General features: G+C 48.0%; 1 protein-coding gene across 1 annotated transcript; it reads right to left on the reverse strand.

Moving 5' to 3' along the window:
- Positions 1–228: 228 nt before the first annotated feature.
- LOC136461927 (ricin B-like lectin R40G3) lies at positions 229–2,856 on the reverse strand. Its single transcript, XM_066461315.1, has 4 exons — positions 2,345–2,856; positions 1,891–2,013; positions 908–1,136; positions 229–490 (listed from the first exon to the last, which is right to left on the reverse strand). Coding segments are annotated over exons 1-4 (825 nt in total). The 5' UTR covers positions 2,816–2,856; the 3' UTR covers positions 229–488.
- Between the last annotated feature and the right edge of the window lie 9,049 nt (positions 2,857–11,905).

The following is an 11,905-nucleotide window of genomic DNA, read 5'->3' on the forward strand; positions in this document are numbered from 1 at the left end:
GCACCGTCTCCATCGTCCTCGACATCCTCTACTCCAGTCAGTAACCGTGCGTGAAAGGTGAAACACGAGCAGAGGAAGCATGGTGATTGATGAGGCTCAGTTCATGCTCTGGTTCCCAGATCCCAGGTTCAGCTACCGCCAGAATTACGTTTATGCAACACGAACCATTTCTCACAAGATACATAATCAACTCACAAATTCCACGGCAGGAGCAGCAGAGCATATGCCTCAAGCAAAGGTTCATACATCACTCGTCACATTAGTCCAACAACAATGGGTTCATACAATATATAGTTATATACCAAAGCTGCCACTTAGTGTAGTGTCGCGCATCACATATATCAATGCGTTATCATGAAAATGGAATGGAACACAAAACTCACACAGGCATCTCAGAAGCGCCTCTTATTTCTAGAAACTTCAGTACCAATCACTTCCCTTATTACGACAGGAGCTCCTTGGTGCGGCTCAGCCGCACATTTTCTTGTTCCTGCCAACAGAAGGAACCATAATTAGTTGACACATCAATGATGGTGTGAACATCTTACAAACCAGAGTCAGATTAGTCCACACATCAATGATGAGATTTTGCAACATCTCAGATCTTATACAGCTTATTCGATTTTTTTTATAAGAAGCTTATTCATTTTGATGGTGTGAACAGAAATAATATCAACACAATTGTTTAAGAGCTTTTCAAGAACAAATCAAACTATTCAACAGTTAATGATGGTTATTTATATGCAATAAATCAAACTGACGAGTAGTAAAAAAAATAAATTATTACTGATAGTGATTTAACTTTTGCAATTTCCAGTAAAGACAGGTTGGTGCATAAAATATGGATGACAATAATGTTGCAGTAGGAAACTATATATATGTGCAGCCCAAATTATAGAAAACTTACACCAGGGAACAATCTTCCAGCGCTGGTTGTCTCCCTCACACCACTCCCACAGCACAAGGGTCGTTCCGTCGCGCACACCACCATGGTCCTTGTCTCCATGTAAAGCATCAAAGTTCAGGTAGATGTTGTTGACCATCCTAATGCAGCGGAATCCATCCCCAACGTCCCTGCTCTCTGTCCACAGGACCGACTCATCCAGTTTGTCTGGATCATAGCGGGTCAGAGGAACCTAAAAATAGTCCATTGAAGATAACATGGGTAAGGATGAAGCAAATCTCATAAACGTTTCAATGTGCAATTAGGAATGCGTGAGGACACAACCATACTACCACGACTAACATTACCAAATTATTTTAGGACAAATGACACAATATGCAGCGTGATATGCGCATGGACACCGATAGGAGCAGCGTGATACGAACATGGATGCGGGATGTCAAACACCAAGGACAGATGCAGATCTAAACTATTGACAAGGTACCCACTACGGCACACTGATGTAATTGTACAATATTTGCTGAAGTACATGACAATGGTTAATCAAACAGTATTTGAAATTAGGACAAAAAATAAATCATGCGAAGCCCTGCATGTTTATGGTACTTCAGGCAATAATAACAGAATCTTAGTTAACTGATAACCAAGAGAAATAGTTGTGCTTCGAAATACTACTCGCAATCAATATATAGGTGTGCGTTAATTCTGTTCTTTAGCTGTACTAATTCAAGCATTGATGTTCATTTCTGATACTATTTGAGTATTGAAGGAAATCTAGTTCCATGTTAGGGAGCAGCAGTACAAGGAATGCTGCAAACCCAAGTTTGGGTGTGCCATTACCCATGAATCTCAAAGTTGTACATATAAGATCGATGGTCGCACAGAGTACATTTCCACGAGCATTTGTGATTATATAACAGGTAGATGACTGTTAAAACAAGCCGAATGAAGAAGCATAGATGGTAGCATCGAGCGGAGAGACCTACAGGGTGTGACTGGCCAATAGAATGCTTGAGAGCCTCTCCGGTGGCCTTGTTGACGAGGACAATGGCAGGGTAGCCTTCCTCATCCTTCACCCTGGTGCTGTACTTCATGTCCTTGATCCAGTGCTGCATCATAAGCAAAGTTGAATAAAGTCACCACAAGGCAACGGAGACAAATGTCAAACTGAGGAATTCCTTTTTTTTTTTATTGTGTGTTCCCCAATCCCCAGAAAGAAAGACAAGGCAGGATCGCATCAACGAAGCCGCCAAATTTCCGAGCAAGATCGGGAAGGGAATCTTCGTCCAGACCCCGCGATCACAACTCGGATTTGGGGCAGTTCAAACTCAACATGATCAGGATCAGGCCACGTCTACATCAACACCCCACAGCAAGAGCAGAATACAGCAAAATGGAACAAATATCTTAGGGTAGGCAGGGTGCCACCGCAAACGTTACCTGCGCGTCGTCGTCACGGTCAGTGCGCACGAGGCAGACCTTGCCGTCGCGGGCGGCGAGGCTGTACTGGTCCTCCCCGGCCTTGCAGTAGATCCTGTAGGTCTGCTGCCTCACCGGCGCGGCGCCCCCGCCCCCGCCCCCGTGGTGCGGGCGTGTCTCGTGGCCGTACTCGGATCCGCCGTGGTGGTGCGGGCGGCCCTCGTGGCCGTACTCGGGGCCGCCGCCGCCCCCGAAGGCGCCACCGAGGCCGCCGCCGCCGCTACCATAGTGCGGCCTCTCGTCGCCGGCCTCGTGCGCGACGTGGACGACGTTGCCGTACCCGCCCCCGCCGTACGCGGGCTGGGGCGGAGGCCGGCCGTACGGGTCGGGTGGCGGCGGCTGGCCGTAGGCCGGGGGCGGCGGGCCCCGGCGGTCGTCCTCGTCTTCGTCGCGGCGGTGGCCGTGGTGGTGGTGGTGGTGCGGGAACTCCATGATTGGCGATCGAGTGGGAAATGGTCCAATGGATCGATCGGGCCGGAGGCTAAGGGTCGCTTACATGGGACCGGTCTGATCTGGTCGGTCCGGTCGAGCCCGGTCTGGGAGAGGCTGACCCGGGGCGGAGGGGAGCCGTGGCGCGTGGAACACCACGGGCGCATTCGATTCGAAGCGCGACGTGGCACCGACGACGGCCGAGGCCGATCGGACGGGAGGCTTCCGTGGCTCCCGTGTACCACGTCGCGAGGTGCATACGGAGTACTGCTATGTGTAACGTGTTCCATCAGTGACGGGCACATCGTGCCAGCCAGGTGGTCTTCCTGTATCTGTCAAGCTGCCAATTTTCCTGCCACGTTGACGTTGGTACAATAATGTGCTATGTTGCTGCTCACGTGTTATTTTCGGATTTTTTTCCCGAACATAAATCATGGTAGGCAGTGACCGCCAAGAGACATGGCTTCCTCTCATTGCACCGACCACGTCGGATGCGACCCCACATCACGGCCCATCTCAATCCCTTCATTACTTTTACTTTTTTTGTTTGCTCTTCTTTCATTTTGCACAAGCATGTTCCTTTGATCCGATCTGATTCCCTGTCTGCTCTGTCCTCGCTAGGGATGAAAACTGATCGGATACGGACGGATATTACCGATATTATATTTGTTTTATATTTTTGTTCAGATTCGGATTTAGATTTGAATACGAATAGTGTCAACTATGTCAGATAGGATACGATTAGATATCGACATCATAAATATATGATTTGAGTATTCGGATACGGATACGGTATCGGATATTGGATATCCGGACTCAGATACGAACAGATCTCAACCCCTCTAAACGAATTCAGCTTCGAATACGGTCGAAAAATATCCGTACCGTTTTCATCCATAGTCCTCACTCCTCAGTTTGCTAGGAGAGCTCAAGCTATTTTTAAAATTGGCGTGGTCTGGTGATCGATCGATCTCTGCTCTATTCCCGGCAACCCCTGACCTTTCCATCGAAGAAATATTTTTTCTGTTATCTTTTACTTTTAATAGAGGCTATATAACTCAAATACATTTTTTTTTTTGCGTAGTACTTTCCTTCAAAGAACTGAGAACCTCGCCATATGTTCTTTTATAAACTTTTTATTTTTAAAATGTAAGATTTCAGCAATTCAATTTCTTCAAATAACTCAGAAAGAGAGTTTTTACAAATTCATTTGTATTTCTCTCTCTTTTGTCATCCATCACATAAAAGGGTCTGCTAGCTGCTCAGGTCACTTGTGATCTTCATTAGGTGCTCGAGTCTCATCGTCCTCCATGTCTAATATAATGCACATTAAGATAGTAAATATTCTTTTGTGCAGGGCTTAAATAACTTGTCAACATTGCAGCACCTTTGACCTTGAGAAAGGAGAGATTGGCCCACATTTTTCTTAATTTCAACTATTAACCCTTCCATTAAGGGGTCCCCAACGGTGCTTAAATTGCCGGCTACGGTGAAGTTCTGTTGGCTAGAGAGCAGAGGAACGAGCTAGCAAGTTCACACAGGGCGTGGTAAGTTGCAGAGCAGGCCTTAAGCCAGGACAGTCAGGCTGTGCAGGATCAAAGAAGTCGGGTTAAGCTTGTGCATGTGGTCGTGTTTGGTTGTCTTTGCTGTTAGTTCAGTACTAGACGGGGTTGTGTTTGGTTGTATGCATGCATCAGTTTTTTGGGTATCTGACGTATGGGTCCCTACATCCTAGGTGGATCAAGTCATCCTACACCATGAGAGAAGGAGAAATCCAGAAGACGAAGTCGTACGAGATGGAAGAGGACAGATGAATGAAAGGATACAGGCGAAAGGTACGAGCAGAACAACCAAACACGCCGCATGAATGAGGTCAGACAATTAAACGGTGCGAGGACAGCCCGATTCCACCGATCAATCACGCCCATAGTCGCTGGCCTCGCACGTTCTTCCAAAAAAAAAAACTCCGTCTCTCATCTTCAATACTCTGCGTCCCTACGCTCTCCCTCATCTTCTTCTTTTTATTGTTTTTTTTTGCCTTCATCTCGACTGATGATTTGGTTATCCTTTGCGGACACCTAACTAGTCGTTGCCCTAACTTCTAAGGCCAACCGCCCAACCCTAACTCGCCAAGCTGGCTAGTAGCCCCATCTTCCACGTCTACGCACGAGGTCATATCACACCTGGTAGTGGTTCGCAGCATGTCTCGTGACAAAAGTTCTAGGCACTAATGTAAGCATGCGTTGTGGGCGATGGAGCAACAAAAGTTCTAGGCACTAATGCAGAGGTTGTGAGGGAGAACGAGAGAAGAAGCCCGCATTTTTTACAATTGGGTCTTTTTTTTTGAAAAAAAAAATTACGTTTGATCCTCTGGGAGATTTAAACTTATCTTTGGACCCTGAGGGTCGACGCCGTGAGTCTTGGCGCCGAGGTAAAACGTCTCGGCGTCGAAGTGCCAGGCCGTGCACAGTAAGGAATCCTAGGTGGCATTGACGTGGCTGATACTTTGATGCCTGTAACACCCCTAGTGTTACGATCTTGTTTAGCACCGTAATTTAGGTCTAAGAAAAAATTCCTAAACAAGTTAATCGGGTTAAAACTTAAAATGAAATAGAAATGAAAACGAGAGTGCCGCTGACCACTCGTCCCACCTGCCTCGCGGGTACGACGGTGTCATTTTCCCTGCTCTGAATTGATCACCCGAGTTACTCGCGTCGCGCCACGCTATCCCTGCGTTGATGAAGTTGGCCGAACCCTCACGCTATTTGCTTGCTCTGTCTCTGATCGTCCTCAGCCGTCCCTGTCTGTCGTCTCTGCACAAGAGTGTACAAGTTGACCGACTGCTCATCTCTTGCTTGCGAAGCTGGTGGTCTGGTCTGAAATTTTTATTTGGAGCACGTGGTTCTTTCCCCCTGTCCTCGCCTTGTCCTCTCATGCTCCGTGTGTGTTGGCGCGCAGTTGCCGAACCACTGCCACGCCATGTCCACTCCCTGCCTTACGTGCACCGGCACCGTCGACGCTGTGCCAAGCTGCTGGCTGTCGTGGTTTAGTTGGAATAGCAAGCGAACTGATCGACGGGACGTCTCCCTGCCTCTGTTGTCTCCATAGCCGGCGAGCAAAGTTCAACATACAAATTCCCACGTCTCTGCCTCGTCTTGTCCCGGTCTGCCCTCTATCTCTGATTGCATTGCCAAGCTGCCATCCACCTCCGCACCTGCCCGCGTACTTCTTGAGTGCCGAGTCCGAGCCGTTGTCTGCCACTCTTCATTGCCTCCGCCGTTTTCCTCTCTCTGCCTCCTTCCCAGACCACAGCCATGGCACCATCACAGGTCGCAGCGGCACCACGACCACGAGTACCGTCGCCCCTCCTCTTCTTCCCCGCGCCGCGTCTCCGTCGTGTTCGCGCCCGCCACCGCCCAGGACCGCGTCGAGCACAACTCCACGCCGCTCCACAACATGCTCCACTACCGCGTGCGAGAGCCACGACGCCATCCCTCCTAGCTTCTCCTCCTGCACTGCCTTCCGTGCGCCCAGGCCTACGCTGCTGCCGCGCACCACGTCGTGCCGCGTCCGGCCGCGTGCGCACCTGCCATGCCTCGCCCGGGACTCGCGCCGCTCCACCGCAGCACCCACTGGGCCACGCCTGCCGTCGCTCTGCCTCCATCGCAAGCATGCCTGCACTCCCATCGCCGGCCATGCGTGCGCACACGCACGCGAACCTCCATGGCTCTGCCCTGGTCCGCGCTGGCCATGCCCTCGGCCCCTCTGCTGCCCATGTTGCCGTGGCCGGTCCGATGCCACTGGGCCACCTTCGCTAGTGCGCCGGCGCCCTGTTGTTTCCTCCCCGCTGGACCGTAGCGCCCGCCGACGCCCGAGCCACGCGTGGCCCTTCGCTCCCTCTTCCGCATGGGTCCCTGCAGGCCGCTCGATGCCAAGGGTGGGGGCCTACCTGTTGCCGACCATTGCGCACAAGCGCGCCCTGTGCCCACGCCGCGTCTCGTCGTGGCCACGCCCGCAGTTGCAGCGTCTCGCGTCCGCCAGGGCCACGCCGTGCCGAGCTCGGCCGGGTCCGCCTGCTGCCTAGAGCCGGTGAAACGCCCCCACCGCGAAGCCGTTTCACCTCCGTCGCCGTCGGCCGGTGGCTCCCCCGCCGGTACTCTGTTTTAGAAGACAAGGTAAAGGGTAAGAATCCAAGAAAAAGAATTATACGGGGTGGTCAATGCGAAGTACGCGACTCAATTGAATAGTGCCTAGGGATCTCGCGTCAAATAGAGGTTAACGTAGGGGCATTTTTGCAAAATAGGCCAGCATGCTCTCGGCTGTTGGGCTGCTCGCGCCCCGTCACTGTGCTGGGGCGCATGCGCCTGTGGGCCGCTGGCCGCGCGGGCCCTATGCCGCGCCTTGTCCCCGCTTGGGCCATGTCACTGCCGCGCGCTGGGCCGCCGACCGCGCCCGCCAGCTGGGCCGGCCTGGTACCGCCGGTCTCCACTAGGCCGATTGGTGCCTGCTGGTCCCTTGGTTTTCTAAAACAAGTAGCTAATTTAGTTCGGGAATAAAATTGTAAAATCAATATACATTTGTGCTGCTGTCCAAAAATTATGAAACTAGTTTTGTTGAGTCTCTAAAATCAGGATCTACCTATTAGTATATTTTGTTCACATAGTTTGATAATATCTTTGGGAGCTATATAATTAATCCAAGATACTTAATATTGCAAAATATAAAGTTGTAGGGACTCCTGTGATAAATTGGTAATAGTATTGGATCCGAAATCTTTACATAGGTTCCTAGCAATATTAGCTGTTCACCATAATTTTTATAGCTCTAGAATAATTAGTTGCTAAATAAATAATAATGCTCTATTTTGAATAACGATTAAATCGATAGAATGAAATAAAGAAACAACTTGGGATTATATAACTAAAAGAATTGCTGGGAAATAACGCCTTATCCGACAATGTGTATATGTAGCCTAAGTATGGTCGTCGTTAGAACTAGCCCGATAACTCGAGAGACGTACATCGTATTTTATGAGTCACGATTACAGTTGATTAATTACATCTTTGCATTGCATCACATGCATATCATATAGGTACGATGATAGATCAACGGATCGATCGAAGGATGATTGGGAATCCGAAGGTGGTGTATTGGTATTCTCTCCAAGATGTAGATACTAACTTTTAATATATCTTACCCAGGCAAGCCTTGGTGCATAACCCCTATTTTCTGCAATTTAAATTATAATTGTGCATTAAGTTTGAATGAGTTGAATGAAACCCACTTGCATATATATATATATATATATATATATATATATATATATATATATATATATATATATATATATATATATATATATATATATATATCTTTATCCTATGAGTCTTACTAGTATGACAGGATCGTATAGAATGCTATGCTATAGGACTCCGGTAGAAGTCGAGTGATTGCTTGTCACTCATAAGAGATAGGAAATATATTACTGTAATATTATCACTCGGAAAATATAAATGGTGAAAAGGAAAAATGGTGACCGGGCAGGGATATGGTTTGGGTATTGGTGAGTGTAAGAGGTTGTGTCGCCGTGGATACGGGGCATAGCTTGGTTACAATGTTTTCCCTGTCTGGTCGGTTAAGGACCGATCGTTGCATAAGATTCTAGGCAAGTCACAGACTTATTATCCCGAGCACATACTTGTGTATGGGCGCTTGGAAGACTTATTGCTCTCTTGTCGTAGATTCAGCTCTTTCTAGACCGACTGTTAGGGTTTTATTTTGGTGGAGGAGGTCCTTGCACCGTACTAGGTCCGGGACTCAGGGCGGGGGCTTGGAGTCCCAGTTTGGATGGGGACCTAGACACCTAGGACAGGAGAGTCATAGGTTGGTCCTGCTTGTGCCTAGGGTACAAGCGGGGGCATGTGTTTTCGGAGTACCCAGCTGGGGGCATTGATTCACGAATCATCGAGCGATCCGGTACGACTTATCTACCGTTTATTATCATAGTAAGAACTGAAGATGAAAGATAGAATGAAAAAGGAAGTCTGATTGCTTACCACCTGCTTGAAAGTAGCACAGGTGCTTACATAGAATGGTTAGTTAATGAACCAATGTGGCTATTAATAAAAATCGAATATAAGGATGCACATTTAGTAATGCTTTCTGCAAATGCAATGAACTCACAAGCCAGATAGCCTTGCATATCCTTGGAGTCTTTTCTTTTCTCCTGTCAGGTAAGTCTTGCTTAGTACAATTGAGTACTCAGGGTTTTATTCCCCCTGTTGCAGGTGATAGGTGGATGCTAGAGCTGACCTTTGTGTGTGGATTCCTCTTGGTGGGCTCAGAGAGGATTTCCTTTACGCTGCGATCGTAGTTCTTATTTATAACTCTCACCAAATGCTTTTATAAATGAAAATTTCATAATCTATTGTCGTAGTTTCTATATCAATACTTCATCATGTCATTAATAGATGTTTATTTTCATTGTAACTCTGTTCACATGTTTACATTCCGCTGTTCAATTAAATTGTTTATAACTCTGATAATATGATTACATTTCGTTGTTAGTACAATAAATATTATACTCTGATGTCGTATTAATAGTGTTGTAAGAAATGGTTAAGAATGATGTAAGCTTTATTCTCTCATTTGGGATCCTAATGGCAAAAATGTGGATTTTCGGGTTCTCCCCTAGGGTGTGCCCGACAGAACCGAGTAATTTAGTGTTCTCCTTTGGGTGCTTAGTGTCTAATGGAAGACAAGCACTCCTGGGAGGCATTAGATTAGGTGGTTATGCCACAGGTGGTATCAGAGCGCAAATGAGGAAATAAGGCTTCAAAAACCTTTTCTAAACTAAAATTTGACAACCCATTTTTGCAAAAAGTTAGGACGTTTGTATGCGAAGTTATATAAGTAGCCCTATTACTATGGTTATGTATCCAGGATAGATGGCACTCTGCTAACTTAGGTAGGCTTAATCAAGTTTTCTGCAGGTACACTGACTCGAGCATAGTCCGATAGTATCGACTAGTTACAGAGAGAGAACGATGTGCCAAAAATCTGAGAACAGTTGCCCTATATGTTGGCGACAGTGGAAGGACGTATAGGACGTGCATTCATGCATATCCTGTTTGTGTATTGTAGTGCCATATTATTTGCTGATACGCCCTCCATAGGTGTCACACATGTTGTACTGTGCATGACTGTCTCGTTTCTGTTCTAGAGTTAGGTCTGCACTGTGGTTTCGTGCTCCGTGTTTGCCCGTGGTTCACGCCTGTCGTGCCTCATGTCTCCCTGTACCCCTTTTCTATGCTCTTATTGGACCCTTGCCCTATAGTCATACTAGTCAGTAATGGCATCGCACGTCGCTCGCCTCGAACGCATGGAATTTGGTCGATTCATCGTAGTGATCTCGCGCGGGAACCCTGGTGGACCACGCTAGGACCACTGAACGCTCCGCCTTTATAAGCAGAGCCTGACTTAGCCTTTAGTATCACCACTCAGCACACTTTAGCTCGCTTAGCTTTTCCTTGAGCCAGCTTTTCGCTCAGCCTTCCTTGCAACCACCGTCAGAGATGGCAGGAGCCTAGGTTAGTACCTACTGCCTAAACGTTGAGGGTTTTCCTAGAATCCTGCATGCCACCCTGTAAAAGCTCGGAGTCAGAGATCGTCCCAAGTATGAGGAGCATGGCACCGAGAGGTGTGAGGTTACCGTCTACATCGGGAAGAGTGAAGAGTTCCCCGACCTCACTAAAGCCTGGAGTGTGACCGCAACCGGGTTTAGCTTCACCGACACCTACCAAGTTGTGGCCTGCAAAGCCTTGCGGTACCTCTACCAGATCTATGAGGAGCCCCTTGCCCGTACCCCCATGCGGTTCTTTCCACCTTTGGATAGGAATCGGGGGGCATGGAAGGCTCGCATGGAGGCTTTGCAAGGGCGGGATGTGCAAGAAGACAGTCCAACCATGGTGCACTTAACCACGTACCTGCTTGCTCTAGATGAGCAGTATGACTGGCAAGCCTTGGAACTGAGGAGCTACTTCCATCGAGCCGAGGAAGTCGAGATCTTCAACCGGATGCTACAGGTGCAGCTCGCCAAAGCGCATGCTAGTGCTACAGCTGCTGAGAGCTAGGAGACTGCCATGTTGGAAGCCCTGAAGGAGGCTGAAGATCGACATGTCCATCAGTTGCGGGTGGCCTATCTTGTCACTAGGGTCGAGCGGAGGGCGTTGGCTGCTGAAAGGCAGGGTGCCCCAGTCTTAGAAGGGATCCCTATCCACCTGCCAGAAAGAAGAAGAACTGGTGTTGCAGCACCACCAGCACCTCCACCTTTAGAAGTGTTAGAAGCAGAACCCTTGCTTCCTCTCACTCATCCACTGTCCCGAGAAGATGTAGATCCATAGCCAGAGCTATAGAAGAATCCATCGAGCCCCAGAATGAAGACGCGTGGCTAGAGTAGCTTAGTTGCCTTGGAATGTTGTACCTATAGTAGTAGTGTTTTTCATCGCTGCCCTTCGTATTGTATTCTTGCTGTTGTTGTCATCCATAGTGTTGAGGTCATTCGATCGTAGGGAATGCTATGTCATGAATGGGACACTGGATGCCTGTATGTTGTACCCGTATAAGACCGTTGGAACATGCATTTTATTTCGCTGTGTTTATTGTGTTCCTCTACCTTATGTTTTGTTAGACGTGCTTAAAGTTTTTTAGGGTGTTATTAAGCGGGTTACCAGAGAAGTTGCCATTCAGATATCAGCAGACCAGCCATGATTGGAGAATATTGGGCACTGTATCGACTAATTGTGGATGTCCCAGCAGAACACTTGGATCTTTTTAAACCAAATCCGTCGTTGGATTTGAATTCCTTGTCCCTTGCTATGAAGGGAACATTTATTGTTTGAATCTTCCTTTGCAATACTCCTCTTACTCTGTGGTCTATGACCCCAGCGCCTTCATGGCGTGTAAGTTGGTAATAGTTGCCTGGTTAAAAACTTATGGTGCCACGATGAAACCGAGGGCTCCCGGTGGAACAGCTACCACATGGTGATGCTGCTCGACGCACGCTAGTATCGAGGTTGTTGACCAAGTACCTTT

The sequence above is a fragment of the Miscanthus floridulus genome, chromosome 6 (assembly GCF_019320115.1).
Source record: "Miscanthus floridulus cultivar M001 chromosome 6, ASM1932011v1, whole genome shotgun sequence".
In the NCBI taxonomy this organism is placed as follows: domain Eukaryota; kingdom Viridiplantae; phylum Streptophyta; class Magnoliopsida; order Poales; family Poaceae; genus Miscanthus; species Miscanthus floridulus.